The sequence below is a fragment of the Mesoplodon densirostris genome, chromosome 19 (assembly GCF_025265405.1).
Source record: "Mesoplodon densirostris isolate mMesDen1 chromosome 19, mMesDen1 primary haplotype, whole genome shotgun sequence".
NCBI classification, from domain to species: Eukaryota; Metazoa; Chordata; class Mammalia; order Artiodactyla; family Ziphiidae; genus Mesoplodon; species Mesoplodon densirostris.
The window spans coordinates 38,676,486-38,699,861 of record NC_082679.1 but is presented as its reverse complement, the minus strand read 5'-3'; the positions used below and the strand labels follow the sequence as shown (position 1 = coordinate 38,699,861).

The window sequence follows — 23,376 nt, the reverse complement described above, 5'->3', positions numbered from 1 at the left end:
GAGCAGGACTGACCCCGACGACAGAGGAGGTGCTGCGGCCGTCAGCTGGGCTCCTCGGAGGACCTGCTCCAGACACGCCCGCCCTGTCCCTGACCCTGGGTCTCTCAGGCTTGGCCGGAGGGCGTAAGGGGCCGACTGCTCACCTGAGTCCAGGTGCAGGAGGAGCAGGACTCCCAGGGCCCCGCGGGTCACCATCCCTGGCCAGCCTGGTCCACGCCGGCCGGAGCCCCCGCAGCTGCGCGACCCGCCGCTCCCAGGCTCTGCCCAGCCGGCCCCCCGCCGCGGCCGCAGCATTGCTGCTTCCTGTGGCCCCGCCCACGCCCTTCCTGCTCCATGGCACCATCGGTTGGGTTGTGAAAGGTGAGTGTGGGCAACCGGGCAGTGTTCCTAGTCTCACCCCGCCCCATGACCACCTGCAGAGCGGGCCCGACTCGGCAGGAGCTGCTGAACCCCCCCAGGGATGCTGCTCCCAGGGCCTCGTCTGGGTGGGTGCTGCGGGCTGGGGTTCAGCGGCCACAGAGGCCTCTGCACCCGAACAGGCCCCTGGGGAGTGACGACGAGCCCAGGCTTTGGAGTCAGGAACCCTTACCTCAGAGCCTCATTTCACAAGCTGGGGGCCTCTCTCAGTCTCAGTTTCCTCCTCTGTAAAGAGCATGTAGCAATGCGTCTGCCCCCTAGGGCTGTGTTGGGGTTTGAGGAGACGGTAGCGTGCAGGGCGCACGGCCTGGCTATAGGGATGAGGACGAAGATGTGGAGAGTGTTCGCACTCCCTCATTCATGCCTGTGATTTGAACAAGACCAGGCTCAAGCCCACGCCTGCTGGGGTCCTGGAAGGAGAGGAGGAGTCAGGCCTGGAGGCCCCACCCACCCACCCAGCTGACGGAATAACAGGAGGGGCAGGATGGTGGGGGACAGGAGCACGGGCCCTAGGGGTTGGTCGGGCCTGGGCTGACATCTGTCCTGGCCACTTCCTGGCGGCCCGAGTTTGCGTGAGCCGACCTCTGCTAAGGAGGCAAGTTTCTCATGAGGCATGGGGAGAACTCATGAGATGATGCCTGTGGAATTGCTCAGTCAGTGGGCGTGGCCATTATTATCACTATCATGATTATCAGTACTGTGAAATTACCATCACCATCACCAGTGGGTCACGGGTGGCCCAGACGGGAAGTGGGGCAGCAAACACATATGGGGTGCAGTATATAGGCAGGGGAAGGGCTGACCACCGAGGCCCCCACTGTGGTGGCCCCTAGGAAGCCACGTGGATGAGGCCAGGGCCCTTGGCTGGCTATCGAGATCAGAAGGTGAAGGGTGCTCCGCCAAGGAAGTACATCATCACCAGCATCCGCTCTCGGGGCCACACGGTCAGAGCTGGCCCTGCTCCACCCTGGGGTCTAATGGGGACCCACCCAGCCCTGACTGGCCTCTATTTCCCCTCCCTCCCACACAGTGTCCGGACAGGACTCAGTCTCCTGCTAGGCCCTCTGGGCCTGGGGAGGGTCAGGGCCACTCATGGGGCCTGGGCGGCAGGTGGGAATCTGACATGGGCCCCAGGCACTTCCTCTGCAGGGCAGGCTGGGAGGGTGAATGCCCCTCCTCCCACCCAGCCGCATGTCCCGGCAAGGGGAGAGGGTGGACGGCTTTGTGAACTGTGATCTGCTAGGCCCACCACTGGAGACCCACCCAGCCCCTGGGCCCTCCAGAGGGGCTCATGGATGCCTGTCTGTAAAGAAGAGCCTGGAGACCTGCAGACCAGGCCCCAGATCATGTGCAGCACACCTGAGAAGACAGGACTGGGGACTGGCAAAGTGGCAAGGGAGGGTCCGGCAGAGCCAGAGGGAGGGCCACCTCTCCTGGGCCCCACGGGGGCTGGGGATTGGCCTGGGGCCACTTGGAGCCCTGGGACCGCTAAATTCCAGGGGAAGCCTTCCCCTTCTGCCACCTCCCACCCCCAGCTTGTCCATACGGCTCCAGGTGGGCACCTGTCTCCAGGTGCGAGGCCTCCAGTATTCTGGCCAGGCCTGGCCAGCACTCACACCCTGGCCACTCCAATCCATTTCCCACTCCAAAGGGGAAACAAACCTGGCCACGTCCTGGTGGGAAGAGTGGTCCTATTGTCCAAAGTCCCACAGCCCAGAGAAGCGCATGATAAGAACCATCAGGGTCAAGGAGCACCACGGAGCTGTCAGGTGGCCCATGCAGGGCGGGTCACGAGAGGATGGGAGCCGACCCAGCACCCCAGCCCCACTACCTGAGCTGCCCTCGGAAACAGAAACTAGGTGTCAAGAGGGTTCTTTGAAGTGGGAGAATTTGAGGGGAGTCCCACCTGCCCGGGGGAGGGGGCTGGGTCCCTTCCTTCCCTCTCTGAGGATGGGGGAGGTATCCCCTCAGGTCTAGCCAAGTGATGGGGGTCCAAGAGACCCGAGAGAGGTCTCTGAGAGTGGAGCTGGCTCTGATCCCACCCAGCTGCTCAACCGGGACACTGTGGGGAAGGTTTGTCCTCTGTCCTCAGGGGTTGGGGCACAAGAGGAGCCCACCACCTGGAGAAGGTGGAGGCAGAGGCCAATGGAAGCAGCAGGAGGAGGGGTTGGGAGAGAGGCAGGGGCAGGGGGTTCCCACGTGCCAAGGTCCCTGCAGGTGCCCAAAGATCCCACATTCACGCTCATCACACCACTGCCAGCCCACTCCTAGCCACCAAGGCCCTTCACACCCCTCCCGTCCAACTCCAGAGAGTTGCCTCTTTCCCCAGCCTGCGCTCCCCCCGGAGCAGCCAGGAGAGGAGGGAGGAGACTGCAGGGGCGGAAGTCTCAGGTGTGGGCCTGGGCTGGACCTTTAGACCCGGACACAGAGAGCCGTGATGGAACAAGACTGCTCCCATAACTGAAGGGGGACAGAAACTTATTTGACCTGCCTCACCTGTGTCACAGGATGGAGAGGGGAAATTTGCCAGGACAAGTTTGAAGGCAGTGATGGCAGAAAAGCCCAGTCATTTCATTCTTGCAGCCCATCCACTTCACACCGGTCAATAAACTGGTTACACAGGTCCCACGACCAGCCAAGGGCTGAATTCAGCCCTCAGACTTGATTTCTTTGACCAGAGAATATTTTGGAGTCGCCAAGTTTTTTAAATCAGGGGATTTTACACCAGCACGATCTGGATTTCTTATTTGTCATAAAAGGCAGGCAGTCTGGCTACACGGGCCTTCATCCCTCCGAGTTGGCGACCGGCTGCAGCGGAGCAGCAGCTGCATTCTCTGTGTGGGGCTTGTAACCTTCAGTTCACCACAGACCACGCGCAGCTCCCCCAGCACTGACACCCAGTTGCCATTCCTCCCCCCACCTTTGCCCTGACAACGTTTCCAGCAGATGTCTTTCACACGTGTCCCTCTTCTCTTGTTCATGTTTCCTGATTGGCCCCCAGGTGTTTTTTATCATTGATTCTTAAGAGAAGCACAGAAAAAAGCTCAGAAGGAAATTCTTGCCGTGGTTGGTTAGGCGATAACAGCTGATCTTTATTTTTTCTACGTACTCTTCTACAGCTTCCAAATTCTCTACGATGGACATGTACTTCTTTTTAATATGAAAAGACAAATGAACTGGTAATTACAAAGAAAATCCTCCCCATCTTTAAGGCTGAGAGCCAGATCAAATGCTGCCTCCTACAGGAAGCCTTCCTGGAGTCCCAGCCAGGAATGAGGGCTCCCCCAACTCTGTGCCTGTACCTCTAAGAGTTCTTGTCTCATGCATGCCTCCCACATTAGACTGAGAGCTCGCAGGGGAAGCGACCAGATCTGGCCACCTGTGTCCAACAGAATTAACCGTGATGGGCTGCGAGGTGTGCTCGAGATCCTCTGCAGGGGTTCTACGGAGAATGTCAGGCTCTACAAGCATCACCAGGGGAGGTGTGTCTCAGTCTTTGGAATGCTGGGGTGGAAACAAATTTGGACTGCTACGTTCCACAGTTCTTGCCACAAGAGGGCTTCGGGAGAGGCTGCGGGCCCGTGAGGTGTCGGCTTGGCAGTGGTGAGCTAGGGTGATGCAGCTGTGGAGAGGCTCAGATGGGAAGATGGGCCTAGCCCAGCCCAGAACGTTTATACTAAGCCAAGTCAGGGGCAGGCAAACGCCCATGCAGTAGATAAAGGTTTACAGCAGGCACCAGGTAGCTCTTGGGAACCACTACCCAAAATCCAGCATTGGAACTGGGGACTCCGGGCTGTGAGTGGAGGGCTAAGGAGGTCCAAGGAGAGGGAGGACCAGGAAGGGGAGAGGGAGGGCTGGGGAGGCTGACAAAGGGTGACATCCCTGGGCTCAGAGGGCCATCATAATGACAGCCCAGCTCCCTCCCTGGGCTGTCATTATGCTCCAGGGAGGGAGTGCTCCTCCTCCAGGGGTCTGGCTCAAAGCTCTGCCCCAACTCATCTTCCCTGCGGGCCATCCTTAGATTAAAATGACAGGGGCTACAGAGTGCCCTCATGGTGATCATCAGAGACAGAACAGCTATGGCACATTCCTGTCCTGGGTTGGGCCACAGGGCCAAGGATGCTACCAGCCTCCAAGGTCCAAGGCCTGCAGATTCCAGCCATGAGGGCCAGTCCAGTGGTGGTGCATTAAGACCAGCCTTCAGTCCCATTCCTGAGCCCCCTGAGCTGGACCCAAGAGGCAAGTAACCCCCCGGCCAATTCAGAAGGCCCAGCTTGGGAGTCTGGCTGCCATGGCAACAGCCCCATCCTTCTGAGGTCCTTGGGCCTTCTCAAGTCTCCGGCTGGCTTGGCCTGGCTGCAGGGGCCGCAAGCAGCAGTGAAGAGAGACCGCAACTCTGCTTCCTCACATCGGCGGGGGGCTGGCGGCCTAGATGCGGCTGGACGAGGTGCTGCCCGAGCTGATTGGGAGCCTGGTACTGTCTGAGCTGCTCTTCAGAGGGGAGGGCCCACCCCGGGCCTGCAGGCGCATGGACCAGTACCAGAGGAAGATGAGGAAGCCTGTGGGGGGCACAGGGCTCAGAGGCTGGGGGCAGCCCCAGCCCAACCCCACTCCCTTCCTTTGACCCAGATCTGCCCCCGCCCCTCCTCCCTACACAGGTTCCCCACACCGATGTGATCCCAGGAGCACCTACTATGCGCCAGGCACTGGGCAATGCCCTGTACATCATCTCACTTTATTCTCTCCATGTTCCTTGAGATCAGACCTCATCATTACTATTCTATGTTACAAATGAGGAGACTGAGGCCCATGAAGATAAGGGGCTTGGCTGAGCCAGGAGTCAAGCAGCAGTGGTCAGGCTCCAGAGCCCACCTGCTTAAATACCACGTGATATGCTCCTCCCCAAATCATAATACTGTGATTTATTAATAGCTCAGTAAATGTGTGAATTTATGGGCAACATTTATAATCCCTACAGAGTCCACTTCACAGATGAGAAAACAAAGACTCACCTCCCTCACACACCACTCCCATTGCACGGGGACCCCATGGAGGACCTGCCTTCCGTTTTCCTGCCCAAGTCCTCCTCCCTACCCAGCATGGCCAAGAACAAAGGTAGGTGTGTGTGTATGTGTGAGATGTTGGGGAGCAGGAAGGGGCCCTGATGGCATCAAGCCAGGCCCTCCTGATCCAGCCCCTCTGCTCCTCTCCCCTCCCCCTGTCCCCCCTCCCCCCACTCACTACTCCTTAGCCCTGTTCCTCCTCACTCTTCTTCCAACACATAACCTAGTTCTAGCCTCAGGACCTTTGCTCATGCTTCTCCCTCTGCCTGGAGCACTCCACCCCTAGACCAGGTCTCCTCAGCCTGTAACGTGCACTGCATCCCCTGGGCACCTGTTACAAGGAGGATTCTGACTCAGCAGGTCTGGGGTGGGCCGGAGTCTGTGTTTGTAACAAGTTCCTGACAGTGCTGAAGCTGCTGGTCTGAGAAACACACTTGGAGTGACGGGCCCTTGATCGCTCCATGGCTGGATCCTTCTGTTGTCTTCAAATGTCTCCTCTACAGAGAGGCCTCCCTCCCCCAGGTGTCCCCCACCCAAGCTCAGACTGTCCATCACATTACCCACTATTACTTCCCTCCTCGCCTAGATGCCCTTTGATGTCTGTGACCTTGCTTGCCACACTTGGTCTTCCCAGTAGAGATGAGCTCTGTGGAAGCAAGGCCCTTGCCCGACCAGTTCACAACTACAGCACTAGGGCTTAACACAGGGCCTGTACATTATAAGTGCTCAATAAAGACTTGTCAACTATGGCCTGGATGCCCCCATTTTACGAATGGGAAGGCTGAGGTCCAAAGAAGGCCCTTCAGGTCATCTGGGTCATCCCTTCCCTGGTCTGTTCTCTATGTATGGGCACCCTGCCTGGGCCAGGGGGTGGGGTTTTCTCCATGCCTACCTTGGAAGGAGGTGATGACACTGAAAAAGTAGAGGACCACAAGCTGGAAGGTGCCAGAAGCAAAGGAGAAGAAGACCAAGGCCCAGGGCAGGCCGAGGACCAGACTGAGACCCAGCAGGGTCAGCACGTGGGGCCACTTCTGGGCGTGTGGGCGCAGCCGCAGGATCTGCACCACCATCGTGCCCAGCATGGCCATGTTGAACAGAAACACCAGGCTGAAGAGGCCCAGGTTGGTGACGTGGCTGACCAAGGAGTCCCGGATCCAGCACCTGTGGGCAAGGGCACGAAGGCTCATTGCAAGGCTGGGCTGGCATGGTGCTTCCTGGGCCATGGGCAAGCACCATAGTGAGCCCGAGTACAGGGCAGCTGCTTTAAATACCACTGACTCAAGGGCCAAAAAGTCACTCTCCTTTATTCCTTCTCTGTAGTCAAGAGAAAGACTTAATTTGGTCCTAAAACGTTTTTTTTTTTTTTTTTTTTTTTTGCAGTACGCGGGCCTCTCACTGTTGTGGCCTCTCCCGTTGCGGAGCACAGGCTCCAGACGCGCCGGCTCAGCGGCCATGGCGCACGGGCCCAGCCGCTCCGCGGCATGTGGGATCTTCCCAGACTGGGGCACGAACCCATGTCCCCTGCTTCGGCAGGTGTACTCTCAACCACTGCGCCACCAGGGAAGCCCCCTAAAACGTTTTTAACACTTCTAACACTTGCTAGTCTCCCTTTTCAAAAAAAAAGCCAGACTTTTAGGAAACCAGGGTTTCCTTGTTCCTGTGTTTGCTTTCATGACTACTCACTGTTTATGACAAGTAATGCTTATTTCCCATTTATAGTTGATACAATTTTTTTAAAAATACATTTAACAAGCCAGATGATTTAAAGAAAAAATTAATCAAATAATAATACAGATGGCACAAAGTGAGGCAAAAATCACAAGGTCATGATGTAAAAAACTGAAATTTTCAAAACACTGAAGGAATGGAAAGGGTTCCTTCCTAGCCTAGGGCTCAGGAGCCCTGGATTCTAGTCTGGTTCAGGGGGACACACAGGCCAGGCCACCACCAGCCTGGGTGAATTAGGTGAGTGGAAGAGGACTGGATTTCAGCCCCACTCATCCCCCAGCTGGGTGCCTTTGAGCAGTGTGGTGTGGATTCCTGCCTTCTCTGGGCCTCAGCCTTTCCATTTTTTCCATGGGGAAGAAGATAGAAGGGTGCAGCAAAGGAACATGCTGGAGGCTCAGCTCTCCAACCCATACTCCCACTCGCAAGTGGGGAAACTGAGGCCCAGAGAGGGGCTAGGACCTGTGCACGGTCATCTGGCAAGTGACTGGCAGATCCAGGCCCGTTCTCACCCTCCCTGAGGAAAGGGTCACCCCAATACCCCCAGCAGCTTGGCACCCAGCAGTCTCCTGGTCAGCGTGACCTGGGCCCAGGCTACTCTCTGACCTCTGCACCATGAGGCCCACCTTCCTGCTCCCACTGCACAAGGCACTCACATGGAAGGGTAGATGACACTCTCTGGGGTCCTGTGCACAGCTAGGATGATGGGGCCATAGTTGTTCACATCCACCAGTGCCACCAACGTCACCAGGAAGATGGGGAAGCCTGCGGGCAACAAAGCATGGAGCTCCATCTCCCACCCTCTGAGGCCTGCCCTCCCCTTCCCTCTGGTGAGACCTCCTCTCAGACCTGTGGTCCCAGAGCTTACCCAGCCCCATCTGGGGCAGGTCCTCCAAGCTCGGACCCACCCTTCTCCTTTCCAGTTCTGGTTTCTCATAAAGGGAGCCCATCTCCCCTGACCTTACCCCTGCACCCTCAGCATCCTGGGGCCCCCTAGGGGAAAGGGCCTGCAGTTCCCTGCTGAGGGGCTGGCTGTCACAAGGAGAGACTGGAGGAGCAGATAGGACATTGGTGGGGTGGAGGACAGTTCAACAGGGGACATCTAGAGTTATACCCTGAGGGGATGTCTGCCCTGGGCCTTGACCTTGTCCATGAGGTGGAGATTGAGAGCTCCCTGGAAGGGTTGCCCACCACCAAACGCCTAGATTTTGACAAAGAACCAACTCTGAAGGAATTTCATGTAAATCAATGAAGCGAACCAAGAAAGGGCCAAATGAGAAACACGGGAGGAGCAGCAAGTTGGGGTCGGGGACATGTGGAGGTTGGTGGGCCTGTGCAATGTTCAAGGACTTGTGGTGTGTGCCCCTGGGCCTCCAGGTCTGACAAAAGAGAGGTCTGGGCCACAGGTGAATTGGGTTGCTGTTGGCCAAGAACAAATACCAGAGCCACAGGGAACCTGTTACCTGAGGTTCATGGGGATCCACAGGCAGGGCCACCACGAGCCTGGATGAATCAGGTGAGGACTGAATTACGGCCCCACTCATCCACAACTGGGTGCCTTTGAGCAGTGCACAACCTGCACATCCATACATGGTGGCTCCGTCTGCAAACCCCACTTGTAAAAGAGTGAGAGATGTAGAGAATATGTAAGCGTTTCTTGGGGACAGGGCTCATCACCTCATCTTCCTAAAGAGGACCTTGACCTAGCCAAGGTAAACAACCCCTGAGGATGGGTGAGTGAAGGAAGCAGTGAGGGAATAGTCACAGGGGTAGGTGGAGAAGTGGAACCAAGTGCCCATGTTTTGCCAGAAACCAAGAGGAAAACGCAGGTCCCCCTCCACCAACTTACCCCAGCCCACGATGCCCAGCTTGAGCAGGTAGCCTGGCACATAGGTGCCGAAGACCTCGACCACGAGTCGGTAGAGGTTGTAGCCCTCGAGGCCCATCCAGGAGAGGCAGGCGAGCAAGGAGAAGTGCAGAAAGATGGCGCTGGCGCGGCAGGCAGCCTCGGAGCCTGCCAGGGCCACCGGCTCGCTGAGCAGGAAGCTCACATCCAGCAGGAAGACGGCCAGCAGCAGGTTCATGTGCACCTTGATGGTGTAATCCCTAGACTTCCTCCTGCACAGGTGAGGGTGGAGGTGGGGCAGGCAGGGTCACTCTTGTGGCCAGCGTGGGAAGGCAGGGAGGTGGGAAGTGTGCCCGCCCATCCCTCCTCCTCCAGGCAGCCTTCCCAGGCTGCCTGCGCACGCACACACGCACACACACACACACACACGTGCGCGCGCGGCCTCCCGTGGCTACAGCTAGGCTCTGTCCCCGTGTACCTTCCATGTGTCCAACACCCACAGGCTCAGGCATCGTGTGTGCATTTAATGGCAGATTTAACCAAGCACAGCGAGGAAGACAAATCAGCCACTACAGTCAACCAGATGCTCCCAAAGGCAGAAGGGAAAGACTGGATTTTTTGCTGTTTTGGAGAACCCATGCCACCCATGTTGTGTCTGCCTGTCTGTCTGCACTACTGTGCATCTGTGAGCCCATGCTGTGTGGCCTGTGTCCTTGAGTTTGCAAGTCTGCGTGTGCACGTCCTGCTCCCATCCCAAGATACTGTGTGGTACAGGGCACTGTCAGACTTCCTGTCCCCAGCCTTTCTGTCCGCCTGGCATCCTCCACTGCCTGCTCCAGAGAGTGCAGAAGAACACCTACCATCCTGGATCCCCATGCCCACCCTACCCCCTAACTTGAGGCACCACCTTAGGCTGGCCCCATCCCCCTCACCCTCAGTTTACTCATCTGTGAAGTGGGAGGACGGCCCCCCTCACAGGGTTGGGGTGAGGGTTACACTGATACAAAGCATCTGGCACAGATAAGGTGCTCAGTCCCTAAGGGTTCCTGTCCCTTTGTCCTGGGGCACTTTTGTGATCAGTGGGCAGGTGCTGGGAGGGGCTTGTGCCCTCACCCCCAGCTCTCCACTCAGCCTGCCAGCCATCCCTCCTCATCGCCTGCTCCAGCCCCACCACGTGTGCGGCTGTGGCCACGCCTTCACACGGCTCTACCCTCCCCGGTCCCCGCAAGGACAGTGAGCACACTCCAAGAGTCTTCATTCTACAGTAGAACAAAGGATGTCTCCCTTCTACCCGGACGGGTCCAGGGCCCAACTACAGGTGGACCTCAGTTTAGGCCAAGCCCAGCACTGACAATCCAGACCCCACACACAGCCGGTCTGAGGGTGGGTGGAGGCGTTCATCACTCCACCGAAGGCGGCCCCTTCTCTCAGCAGGCACCCAAACGACTGGGGTGACACACACCTCCATGGAGCCAGGGGGTCGGGCCTCAAAACAGGCACTAGGGAACAGGGGCTGGAGAAAAATCTGGAGGCTCTACCTGTCCACAGAGGCCACTGCCAGGCAGCTCTGCTAACCCGGGCCTTGTGGGCCTGGAGCCAGCCTGCTTCTACCACTTCCCCGCTGTGTGACCTCAGTCAAGTCACTTACTCTCTCTGAGCACTCTTCCATAGGGCCCTTATGAGGATGAACCAAGTTCACGCGTGTAAAGCACTTAGAACGGTGTGTGGCACGTGGGCCGCTTGATGTAAGTGTTCACCATTATCATTACCATCACCGTCATATTATCATGTGCCCCCAGCGGTATCACATCTGGTTATTCAAAGACAGGAATCTAGATTCTTATGTCAACTCTCCCAATTTTAAATCCTGGCAGTTAATGTAAACTGGAAATGCTACGTTACCCAAACACCACAGATCTGAGCAGGAAATGCCACCCCTGGGGGTCAGCTGGCTGCACCTCCCAGGGCTTCCACGACTATACACACGTTTCAGGGTCAGTCAGGCCAATCTCCAGGGTGGGTCTCCCTCATTGTGGGGTCCCAGCCCGGGGGCCTGGAATGGAGGTTCTCCCTGCCCCCTTCCCTCTTGCTCCCAGGTCCTACCTAGAGCAGAGGTAGGCAGCGATGGTGAGGACGCAGGCCACGGCGGAGATGACACAGCCCACGTAGGAGAGGACGGTCAGGTAGTGCTTGTGTATGGCGTCCACCTCCGCAGAGGTAACCTGGATCCACGAGGCAGGGCAGGGCTGGCCTCAGTGCCCCCAACTCGACACTGAGGGTTTGCCCAGATGGAGGTCTAACCCGTGGTCCCTGGACGGCCTTGGGCGTCTATGAACCACACCTGCCCCACAAACTGAGCAGAGTGTGGTCCCATGAGTGCATTTTTCACCACATTCTCAAATGGATCCCTGTCCCACCAAGGTTAAGAACCCTCCACCAGAGAATCCCTTTTCTGTCCTGGCACTAATTATTTTTCTGTAGCATTCAAAACAGAAATAAGTTTCCTGGGAGGCAGTGAGCTCGCCACGCCCAGAGAGCTGGAAGACCACTCCGGTCCCTCAGATGCTAGGGTCCTAAGATTTGGGGAGAATGAGCCTAGGACACAAAGCTTCTGAGATCTTGGGGGCACTGAAGTCCCTCACAAGGGCCTCGCACTGGGCCTCAGCACCCCCTTGAGGGCTCTTTAGAAACATACTCCTGGCCCCACCCCAGCCCTGTGGAATCAGAATCCTAGGTTAGGACCAGGAACCTGCATTTTTGTCATGCACCAGAATTTGGAAATAAAGAACAAGGGCTTTAGAGACCAGCTCTTTTACTTACTACTAGCTGTGTGAACTTGAGTAAACTGCCTAACCTCTCTGAGCCTCAGTTTCCCTATCTATAAAATGGGACAACAACAGGAGTCACCTCGGGGCTTGTTGTGAGGAATGGATGACATATATGTGAGAAGTGGCAGCCACACAGCAAGAACCCCGCCTGTGTATGGGAGCAGGGAAGGAGGGGGCCACGCACCATCAGCACTGCAAAGTAGGTCAGGTGGTTGCAGAGGCAGGACGTCTGCGTCTCTCTCCTGATGGTCTCACAGCCCGCATCGCTCCAGCTCCCCGGGCTGCTCACTGAGGAGGGGCCAGCATGGGGCTCTGAGATCAAGCCCAGCACCCCAGCACCCCACTCTACCCCACAAATGCATGACTGCATCACTCTTCTGAGCCTTTGCTCCCCTCAGCTGATCCCTAGCCTGCCGTCACTCCCTCTTCAAAGCCCACCTTCCTCCAGGAAGCCCCCCTTGATTAACTCCATCTCCCCCACCTTCCAGGACCCCCTGGTACCTGCCTCCAGGTACCTGCCCAGCTCAGAGGCCCCTCCACACTCACATGTCAGGTCTTCAACCCAGAATACACACTGTAGAGTCACATTCTTCTGTAGGGACAAGAAAGAAGGGGAGTGGGTCTCACGACAGTCTACTCCTTTCCAGCCAGGCTGAGGGAGTCAGTGCCAGGGCCCCACCCCTTTTGTACCTGACTGGCCGATGCCCTCAGCCAGTCAGTCATTTTGTTAAAGACAAGTGATTCAGAAGAGAGGGGGACAGGAGGACATGGACAACGGGGACCCTTGTGTCCTTGGTTGCTTTGTTCACACTCACCGGCTGTGGCTGGTGCTGGAAGGTGAGCACCATGGGCTCCGAGAGGTTGGCTACTTTGGTGTTCTGCAGGACGATACCCAAGACCTTCTCCCCCAAGACCTGGCTGGAATTCTTGTCCTAGGTATATGGGGTGGGGGAAGAGGGGAGGGAGGGGGCTCAGGACTGAGAAGAAAAGCTCAGAAGTTCCCCAGACCTTCTAGACTCCTGTCTCTGCCCGGCACACTGCTCCCAGATTTTGAGTCTCCCTCTGGAAAAAATTCTTGCAAGGGTAGTCATTTACACCATAGTGAGAATAACACTCTCCCAGGTCTAAATCTCCCAGGGAGATTTGCACATTGCTGTCCGATTTCTGACTTTAACAAGGACTCTTGGAGGAAGGGGCTGGGCTCCATGCCTACCCTTCCATCTCTCCGTCAGACAGAAGCTGCTTTCCCCCAGGGGAGGGCCCGAGGACGACAGCCCCATACCTGGAACAGGGCTTGGCTGCTGAAGTCCACCAGGAGGAGTCTCTTCTCAGCCTCCTGCCGCTGGCCCTTGGTCTTCTGGAAGAGCTCGCGGGGCAGCAGCACCGAGTACTCCAGGACCTCACTCTGCTCCCCCTGCAGACCAGGGTCCCACCGGGGCTCAGCCAGAGGTGGACCTCCAGATCCCCTCCACATCCCCCCAGCACATGCCTCCCTGGACGCTGCCATCTCTAAGCCCACCTCCTTCAGGAAGCCAGGCCTGACTCACGACAGCCCTTCTCACCCCTCCTTTCCCTGGCACCAGCGCTGGCTGGGGTGCCTTGTCGTTAGAGCCCAGGGCCCCAGGGGCAAATGGGCCTGGGAGAATCACATGGTATTCTGGTGTCTGGGCTTCAGACACTGACCCTGCCTATGGCTCCCTGGTGTGCTGGGGGATAAGAAAGGCAGGGTGTGTAGCCCTCTGCCCCCAACTAGGCCCACCAAGGGCAGGCTCACAAGAGGGCTGCAGGCACAGGCATTTTGGTGTTGGTGGTCTGTCCACAAGGATGTGCCACAGGAGCCCCCTGTGCAGGGACCAGGTCCCTCCCCACCTCTGTCCCCACCACTGTATCAGGAAGGGTCCTCAGTTCCACCAGGTAGCCGCTGACTGAGGTAGTCTTTGGGCCTGAGGCCTTCCTCATCAGCACACATCTGGCTCCCGGAGGCCCAGAGGAGGGGAGTGCTCATGGCCTCCACATCTGCTTCCTGCCCTGGCCACCATCCCGACCCCTGACCTCCCGCTGGGAGTGGATGCGCAGGTCCTGGAGGCTGGCTGTGGGCTGGAGCTTCCACACCGTGGCGTTGACCAGATCTTCCTCAAAGGACACCGTGTCCCCTGTGAAGCTCACAGAGGTCAGCTTCGACTCCAGGCTCTGCAGCTGCCTGGAAGTGGGGAGAGAGGGTGGGTGACTGCTGGGTGTGAGGGGCGGATCCAGGCGGGCAAGTAGGCAGGGAGACAGAGGGAGAGAAGAGATTCAGGCAGATACACAGGAAAGAGTGTGGGGCAGACAGAATGACCTGCAGGGGTGGCAGGGAGGAAGCCAGAGCGTCAGAGCAAACAGGAAAGGAGGGGGGTGGTGACCTATCCTTGGTTGTGGGCCCAGTTCTGCCTGGACCGACCCACTTTGTGCAACGGAGCAGCCCTACCCATCTCTGGGCCTCAGTCTGCTGAGCTGTAAAATGGGTCAATCCTTTTCACTTAATTGGTGAAGAGGAGGGCTTGGGTGCGGCTGACTTGGGCTGGTGGGTGTGACTTTTTTTTTTTTTTTTTTTTTTTTTTTTTTGCAGTACGCGGGCCTCTCACTGTTGTGGCCTCTCCCGTTACGGAGCAACAGGATCCAGACGCGCAGGCTCAGCGGCCATGGCTCACGGGCCCAGCCGCTGCGCGGCATGTGGGATCCTCCCGGACCGGGGCATGAACCCGTGTCCCCTGCATCGGCAGGCGGACTCTCAACCACTGCGCCACCAGGGAAGCCCCGACATTTGTTTTTAATGACTCAGGCAGGGGAGGGGCTTGGCCTCCCAGGCTGTATCTCAATTCCTCCCGGAGAAGATGGAAAGATGAGAACATTCCAGTCCCAGGGGAGGTTTCCATACAGCCGCCCACTCCAGGTCCCTGCCCTGCCCTGCCTGGGTCTGGGGGATGCCTCCTCCTTCCCCCTCACACACTGGGACCCACACTTACTGGCCCGCGGGGGTAGACGGGGGTCTCCTTGAGCTCTTCCGGGGATGCTTCAGAAACTGGCTGAGCCGCTGGAGGTCCCTTTTCAGCTCACATGTGTCCACCGAGGCGTTGTGGGAGGTCTTCAGGGGAGGAGCTGGGGGAGAGGGATGGACAGACCCACCAAAGGCTGTTGAATGAGGCGCCCGGCCACACTCATTACACACTCATTTAATCCTCCTGTGATTCTGAAAGCTTCTATCCCCGTTTTATGGAGGAGGAAACTGAGGCTCCAAGAGGTGCAGTTGACTCCCCCAAGTCACTCAGAGCTGCAGCCAGCCAGACGGGGCTCTGTCCTGTGGAGGCCCCAGCAACTCCAGCCCCAGCAGGGTAGGCTGGGACACACCTACCCAGACATGCTTCTGACCACACACAGGGAGCTGGGAGGGCCAGTTCCCCAGGGCCAGCCAGGCCCCCTTCAGGAGGAGCTGGGGGGGTGGGGGGCTTGTGTGGTGGCTCCAGGCCCTCCACCCCGGTACCGTGCACCCAAGGGCTGCAGACTCAGGCACCTCCAGGGCTCAGACGGGACTCAGATGAGGTAGGCAGATGGGAGGAAGGACATGTGGGAAGGGGGCATGCCCTATGCCAGCAAGGAAGGCAGGCCCCGTGGTCCCATCTGAATTTATAAGGCAGAAAGCCCGATTTTTAGGTCATTTGAAAACCCTGGCTCATGTTTTCAAAAAACTCTCTACAGACCAAATAAGACCAGGCCAGATCTGTTCTTCAGGAAGTCAATTTGCAGCTATGCTTGACTTTGCCCTAAACCCTCCCAGGTTGGGGCAGAATCCCAGCCGGGGGGCAGGGAGCCCCATCTACCGCCCCGGCCCCTGTCTGCTGCCCTGGGCAGCACCTGGGCCCACTGCTGCCAGGCCCCAGCATTTCCAAGGGGCCAGAGCTGCTAACATATTCAACGCCCTTTGCCCCCACACCTGGCAGCCCTGCCCCAAACTGGAGCTGCCTTAAAGGCCCCAGAATCAGGGAAACCCTAGACCCTGAGCAGAGCCTCCACCTCCTTTGGTCCACCCCCTCCTCCCTGCCCCCGCTCAGCACTGAATAGAAGGCAGCGGCCACACCACACCCGTCACACCCCAGCCAGACACATAGTCTGCACACCTCAGTGTCAGCCTCCAGCCTCACTGCTTCCTGACCTCTGACCTCTTGCTCTCCCCTGCACCCCTGCCCTCATCCCCTTATGCCAGTCAGCTGCTGGGTTCAGATCCTGGCTCCCTCACTCACTAGCTGTGCAACTTTGTGCCTCAGTTTCTCCTCCGAGAAATGGGGATAAACAATCTAGGTGATGCGGATGAAGCAGAATTTTTCCTCCGCCTCCTGACCTCCAGTCCCGTCTCTCCATTCTCTCTGCTCCCACCCTGTTCACTCCTCATCTTCCTTTACCTGGACCTTCCCCGCAGCCGCTGGATGGCACTTCGCCCCTCTGCCCTCACCCCTACCTTCCCACAAACCTCCCCAAAGCACACTTTGGATCTCACTCTTCCACTCCTCAGACACCTTCCCTGGCTCCCCACTGCCTGCGGACAGAGCCCCTGCTCCCTGACCTGACATTCGGCCCAGTCTGCTTTAACCCCGCTGTGCATTTTGCCTTCCCCGCCTCCAGGCCTTCGGCCAAGCTGTTCCTGCTGCCTGGAAGTCGCCTTACTGTGGAAGGAGAAGATGAAGCCGGCTGCACTGGGCAGACTGGTGTTCTGGGGGCTCCACCAGGAGCTGACAGAGGTGGCGAACAGTGGGGCCCCCTCGGCCAGGCTCTCCTGATGCCGGAAGCACAGGAGGTCAGAGGCTTGGTTACTCAGCACGAAGTCGCTCTTGCCGTAGCGAAGATGCAATTTCCCAGCATGGCGGTTCCAGTAGAGGCAGAAGTGGTAGAGGCCCCTGGGATGAGGGAATGACCTAGGAGCCAGATGGGCTCCAGGGAAGGGCGCACGGACTGTGAGGGCCTCCTCAGTGTTCTTGATGGAGATGTGCAGCTCGGATGTCCGCTTATAATGGAGGCTGCTGTTCTGCGTCTGGTTCCGCTGGCCACAGAAGCGGAAGTCTTCCCGGGGGTCCCCGCCACGGGCACCTGAGGAAGCAGACTGCAGATGGGACTCTGGGCCTGGGGGGCAGGCTCTGGGCCCAGAACACAGGAGCCCAGTGCCTAGGACCCACACACATTCCAAGGACCTATACCTCAAAGGGTCTCCAAAAATGTGAGTCTACCCTATTCAAAGATTATTGGCTTCAAAATATGAAAAGAACAAACTCAAAATCAATAATAATTTCAAAGACAAAATAATATTTTAAATAGCAATGAAACATTTAATGAGGCCATGCCTGCCACAAACAGTTGTGCAGGCTGTGTACTGCACAAGGATGCACTGGCTGCAGAGGTGAGTAGGGCCAAAACCCAGTCCATGTTCCTTTCTCCAAGGTACCATCATCCACTTGCTAAGCTGTGTCCTCAGGCCTCTGCCTGCCCAAAGGGGTTAGTGGATGTGCTGGCAGCTGACCTAGACATCCTTAACATAAGGATGGTATTTTAACATAAGTCCTAGGGTACCTCCAGGAAAGCCTACCTGGAACCAGGAGCAGACCCAGCAGGAACAGCACTGTCTGCAGCAGCACTTGGGCAGCCATCTTCGTCCCCAAAGTCACCCTGAGAAGTCACCGCCTGAAAGAGGTCAGGAGTGTTGGCTTGAGGGCCTGACCCACAGGGTGGCTGTGCCAGCCCTGAAGAGGGAGAAGCCAGGGTAGCGTGGATGTGGGATATGAGGTGGGGAGGCAAATGTGGAAACAGTCCGTGGACCTCCCCAGAGCTGCCAGGAGCTGAGCATCAAGAGGCAGTGGCTAAAAGAAGACATACAAATGGCCAACAGGCACACGAAAAGATGCTCCACAGCACTAATTATTAGAGAAATGCAAATCAAAACTACAGTGAGGGGCTTCCCGGTGGCGCAGTGGTTGAGAGTCCGCCTGCCGATGCAGGGGACACGGGTTCGTGCCCCGGTCCGGGAAGATCCCACATGCTGCGGAGCGGCTGGGCCCGTGCGCCATTGCTGCTGAGCCTGCGTGTCTGGAGCCTGTGCTCTGCAACAGGAGAGGCCACAACAGTGAGAGGCCCATGTACCGCAAAAAAAAAAAAAAAAAAACTACAGTGAGGTATCAACACACACAGGTAGAATGGCCATCATTAAAAAGTCTACAAATAACAAATGCTGGAGAGGGTGTGGAGAAGAGGGAACCCTCCTATACTGTGGGTGGGAATGTAAATTGGTGCAGCCACTATGGAGAATAGTATGGAGGTTCCTCAGAAGACTAAAACTAGAGTTGCCATATGATCCAGCAATCCCACTCCTGGGCATATATATACCCAGACAAAACTATGATTCAAAAAGACACATGCACCCCTATGTTCATAGCAGCACTATTCACAGCAGCCAAGATGTGAAAACAACCTACATGTCCATCGACAGAAGAATGGATAAAGAAGATGTGTATATACCATGGAATACTACTCAGCCATAAAAAAGAATGAAATAATGCCATTTGCAGCAACACAGATGGACCTAGAAATTATCATACTAAGTAAGTCAGACAAAGACAAATACCATATGATATCACTTATATGTGAAATCTAAAATATGACACAAATGAACATATCTATGAAACAGAAACAGACACACAGACATAGAGAACAGACTTGTGGTTGCTAAGCGGGGTGGGGAAGGGATAGATTGGGAGTTTGGGATTAGTACATACAAACTATTACTTATAGGATGGATAAACAACAAGATCCTACTTTATAGCACAGGGAACTATATTCAGTAACCTGTGATAAACCATAATGGAAAAGAATATGAAGAAGAATATATATGTATAACTGTATAACTGAATCACTTTGCTGTACAGCAGAAATCAATACATTATAAATCAACTATTCTTCAATAAAATAAAATTAAAATATAAAAATTTTAAAAAATTAAGAAGAGGCAGTGGCTGAGTTCAAGTCCCAGCTCCACCTCTTGCTCGCTGCATGACCCTATAAAAGGGTCATGGAAAACAGGACGAATAATAGTACCTCCCTCCAGATCCAGCAGTGATGGGGTAATCAGGCTAGAATTAGGGGGGAGAGGCTCCCCAGCACCACCCGGAACCACCCCAACCACGCTGCCCCCTCCAGGCGTGAAGAAGACACAGGAAAAGGGCGCTTGCAGGGCTCTCCTCCTGGAACGTCACCATCATCATCCCTAAGACCCAGCTCAGAGGTCACCTCCTTCAGGAAGCCTTCCTCAACTCCCTCTACAGTCAGTCCTGGCCTCCTTTGGTTCTCTATGTCTGTGTGTCTGTTTCTGTTTCATAGGGTCCCGTTAGCCAACTCTAACAGAGGTGCAGGATGGTACATCCCTCCTCCTGATGCCGGCCAGGGAGCTGCTGATCCATCTCTGTGCACAGGGCCTAGTGTGCACGGAGGTCGCTGGGCAGGTGTACAATGAGGGAAATGGAGTGAGGGATCAGTGCAGCCACAGCGCCCTCTACAGCCAGGGGATAGAGGAGACAGGCACTTCCTGTTATGGCCACCAGGGGGAGCCAGTTCCCAGGGCAGCTGGAAAGGCAGGGGGACGTCCCAGTCTGGCCGGGATACATAGTGTGGCCCAAGTCGGGGGAGATCCAGTTCCCCTCAGCCCCATCCTCTTGTAGAATGCCCCCCCCCAGCCTCTATTAGCTGAGTACCTACTACCTGACAGCCTGTGCTGACCCACCCTCCTCACCCCTATACCTGTATTAATCTTCATTCCAACCCTGTGAAGTCGGCCCTACCATTGGCCCATTTCACAGACATGGAACCTGAGATCCAAGAAATTAAATGACTTGCCCAAGATTGTTCCAGACACCAAGGGCTTTCCCTGCCTGGTCAGGACTGTAGTGCCTGGCAGGGAACCTGCGTGCCTGGTACTTATAGAGAGATGCTGGGTGGCCTGGCCCTCCCCACTGCCAGCTGGCCTTATGACTGAGCTGGGTGCTGGCAGGAATGAACAGCCATCCTCATCCTGTGAGGAACTACATATGGCTGTGGTGACAGATGCAATCATCTGCCACAAGCCAGACAAAAGGAAGCCTGGCAACCATGGGGCATGAGAGGAGTTTGACTTTGGGAGGAAACCAAGGAGGGCTTCCAGGAAGAAGTGGCTTTTGGATGGAATATTTAAGGGCAGCATTAAATGGAGGGGTGGTCCATGCAGGAGTTCACTGTCTCCTTCCTGGGCTGGGCCTTCCTTGAAAAAAGCTGGCCCCCTCAAGCTAGAGCCCATCTCCAGTGTCCCACCATGTGTAATGGAACCCCAATTTCTAGGGCCTGGTCAGTCTAATCATTGGTTAGTTGGGTTCATCATCCTGCCCTGGTGACATCACAAGACCCCTGAGAGGAAGGATGTGAAAGTGTTTGGGGGAATGGCCGCTGTTTCCTACACTGTGATATTTAAGGTTTCACTCTGAGTCCTCTCTGAGCATTTTGGCTCCTTTTGGGGTTTTTTGTTTGTTTGTTTTTTGGTGCTTTTGTTTTTAGGGAGAAGGAAGGATTTATTACTGCTGCAAGTAAGGAGAACACTGGGGATCTTTCCAAAGCAGTGTCTCCCATTCTGGCTCCTTTTGAAACTGCCGCTCCAGACCAATGAAAGGAAATCCAGCATCCAGGGACAGAAACATGTCTCTCCTGGACCCTTTCTCTTTCCTTCTTTTTTCTGCCGGTCGCTGTCACTGTCTACATCTGATCCCCAATCCAAATGACACCTCCTCCAGGAAGCCCCACCCCGACCCCTGCTTTGACCCCTGCTTTACACTTCTGAACTCAGAGCTCACAATCACTTTGCAAATTTGGCCCCAGTTCTCCTTCTTACGGCATTTGGATTCAAGGCCCAGAGAGGGCCAGTGATTTCCTGACATCATACAGAAAACAAGGATGGAGCTGGCCAGAATCCATGCATCTCTCCGGCCCACTGACCTTCAAAGTGAGCTACCACTATCGGTATACAGGGCCCAGGACAGGGCAGAATCACCTGCTTTCATCAATCCTCCTGGATTGATTCCTTTGAGAGCAAAAAGGTGGAAACAGGGAGTGAGCTCCCCATCACTGGAGGGATACAAGTGAGGCTGCACCACTGTGAACTACCATGATTCCAACAGACAGGGATCAATGGCATGACCTGACATTCCTGGCTCATCCCCACTCTACCTTGGCGACTTGAATAGCCACTCCAAGGTGAACAACTCTAGTCCTATGGACATTCTTGGGATTTGAGGGGAGGGACTGCCTGGCTTCCTTTAACCCACCCTTAGTAGACTCTGGAGGCAGACTGTCTGGGTTCAAATCCCAGTCCCCCTACTCAATAGCTGTGTGTCCTTGGACTAGTTACTCACCCTCTCTGGGCCTCACTCTCATCATCTGTACATAGGAATAAAAATTGAGACTACTGCAAGGGTCGTTGTGAGAATTAAATGAATTGGTACCTGTAGAGGACTTAGAGCAGGGCCATGCACACGGCAGGCACCACAGGTGTCAGCTAGATAGCTCTGTATCCTTCCTGACCAGCTCACGCCTGCCCCTCACTCAACCCCTGGGCCTGTCACAGGTTCCTACTCCTACATCTTCCCTCCCACCCTCCATGTAACCCCCTCGGGGCCCCCACAGCCAGCTCAACTTCCAAAGCACCTTGATGGGAAATTCTTAAAGCATGAAATTTCCTTTCCGGGAAGACTGAAACCCCACCCAGAAAACTTCCCTCCTCACAGCCTGGAACTGAGCCTGTTCCCAGAAGCCTCTAAAGGACAGGAAAGCTGAACTGGGGCACCATCTACATTATCACGAAATCCTCAGAGCCACCCTGTAAGGCTAGTCCTACTGTTTTGCCATTTTACAGATCAGGAAACTGAGACTAGGGAAGGGCCATCTGTTCTGAGATCTCCACCAGTGGAGCCAAGACACAGACCTCAGTCTCACCCTAGAGAACTCCTTGCAGAGCTGGCACTGTCAGTTTCTAGAGATACATGCCCCCCTGGCTTTGGGAGACCCCCAAAGAAAAGGAGAGAAAAATGGTGGGGTGGGGGTCAACCAAGACCACAGGCAGTGCAGACAACTCCAGCCTGGGAGAGAGGGTTTGGGGGGCCGAGCCCCCTAGGGATGCCCCCATCCCCCAGCTCCCCTTCTGGAGCAGCTGCCCTTGACCTCAGGCCTTCCGTAAACACAGAGAACAAAACAGTCTGGCCCAGCTTGACACAATGGGGGCCACCATCACAGAGTCCCCAAGGATCCAGGCAGAGCGGAGGGGACCAGGGCTCCTTTAAGCCAAGACTCCCCGGATGCCCATCCCCAGGGCTGGCTGGGCCCTGGAGGAAGGGCCCCGGCTGCTGCGCAGGCCCAGCCCTGCCCATCCTCGTGGTGGGGGAAGAGGGAAACAGCAGGGGACCCGTGGCTCACTTTCTCCCGCCGGGACCTGAGTCACTTCCTCTGCCATCCGTGTAGAGCCAGGAGTCACCGCTGGCCCAGTCCAGGCTCCTGGAAAACCCATTTCCTCGGAGGATGGAGGTGGAAGTTGAGTGGACAGGACCTGGGCAGCTCTGTGGTTAACTCCTCCTGGGCAGGCACCTCCCCAGGAAGATGACCTGGACCTGGGCCCCCATACCTTTCCTTCTCCTGCCCGTAACATACACTGTGGACCACAAACTTATCCACCCCCCAGCCAGCCTGTCTCTTTGTCTGGAATGCCTTCCCTAACTCCATGACCCAACTCATCTTTTGAAACTCACTGAAGACACGCCCTCCCCATGAAGCTTTGCCTAAGTGCCCATGTGCCATCAGAATTAACTTCTGTGTTCTTGGTGGGGCTCAGGGAAGGGGGCCGACCATGACCTACACTCAACCCTATGTGCCCCCCTTTGCCATGAGGAGTTAATATCAGAGGTGCCCAAACCCACCCACGGGTCAGAGCTGCCCGAGGAAGTTCACTAAAATGCAGATTCACAGGCCCCTGCACACTGAGGGGCAGATGCTACAGGTCTGGGGTGGGGCTCGGGAGTCTGGCTTTAACAGGTGTCCTCCGCGGGCTTAGAGCCACTGGCTTACAAGGCTGGGCTAACACCAGCCGCCCCGTTTAACAGAGTCAGAGGCGGGTAGGGCCCTGCCCCAAATCACTCAGATGGTAAAAGGTTGGCCCTGGACGGGGTCCAGGGCAGCTTGCCTCCCGCAGTGCCTCTTCTCAACCTCACTAGTGGTGAGGATGCATCACCACCCTGGCTGGTTCACCCAGCATTTAGCAGGGTGCCAGGAACCTGGAAGGAGCCTCCCAAAGCACAGCTGGGCTCAGGAGGGCGTGGGTGGGGGAAGGAGCCCCTGCCTGAGTGGGTCTTCAGGTGTGAGCCTGGTCTTGCCCTCCTCTCGGGGGGAGGGACAGTAGAGAGAGGACCCAGCTTAG

General features: G+C 56.3%; 1 protein-coding gene across 2 annotated transcripts in view; it reads right to left on the bottom strand.

The window, feature by feature from the left end:
• Positions 1-3,488: 3,488 nt before the first annotated feature.
• ADGRG1 (adhesion G protein-coupled receptor G1) overlaps positions 3,489-23,376 on the bottom strand; it is a 33,103-nt gene continuing 13,215 nt past the window's right edge. The window contains exons 2-14 of one of the 2 annotated variants that reach the window (XM_060083438.1): positions 17,488-17,582; positions 16,575-16,994; positions 14,882-15,014; positions 13,932-14,106; positions 13,162-13,293; positions 12,695-12,811; positions 12,426-12,471; positions 12,064-12,167; positions 11,155-11,273; positions 9,055-9,323; positions 7,862-7,970; positions 6,373-6,641; positions 3,489-4,976 (exon numbers count right to left, since the gene is read on the bottom strand). In XM_060083438.1, coding sequence (XP_059939421.1) covers positions 4,846-4,976; positions 6,373-6,641; positions 7,862-7,970; positions 9,055-9,323; positions 11,155-11,273; positions 12,064-12,167; positions 12,426-12,471; positions 12,695-12,811; positions 13,162-13,293; positions 13,932-14,106; positions 14,882-15,014; positions 16,575-16,994; positions 17,488-17,548 — 2,085 coding nt within the window. In that variant the 5' untranslated portion in view covers positions 17,549-17,582 and the 3' untranslated portion in view covers positions 3,489-4,845. The remainder of the gene's footprint in view (positions 4,977-6,372; positions 6,642-7,861; positions 7,971-9,054; positions 9,324-11,154; positions 11,274-12,063; positions 12,168-12,425; positions 12,472-12,694; positions 12,812-13,161; positions 13,294-13,931; positions 14,107-14,881; positions 15,015-16,574; positions 16,995-17,487; positions 17,583-23,376) is intronic. The other variant, XM_060083439.1, reaches the window with a different exon arrangement.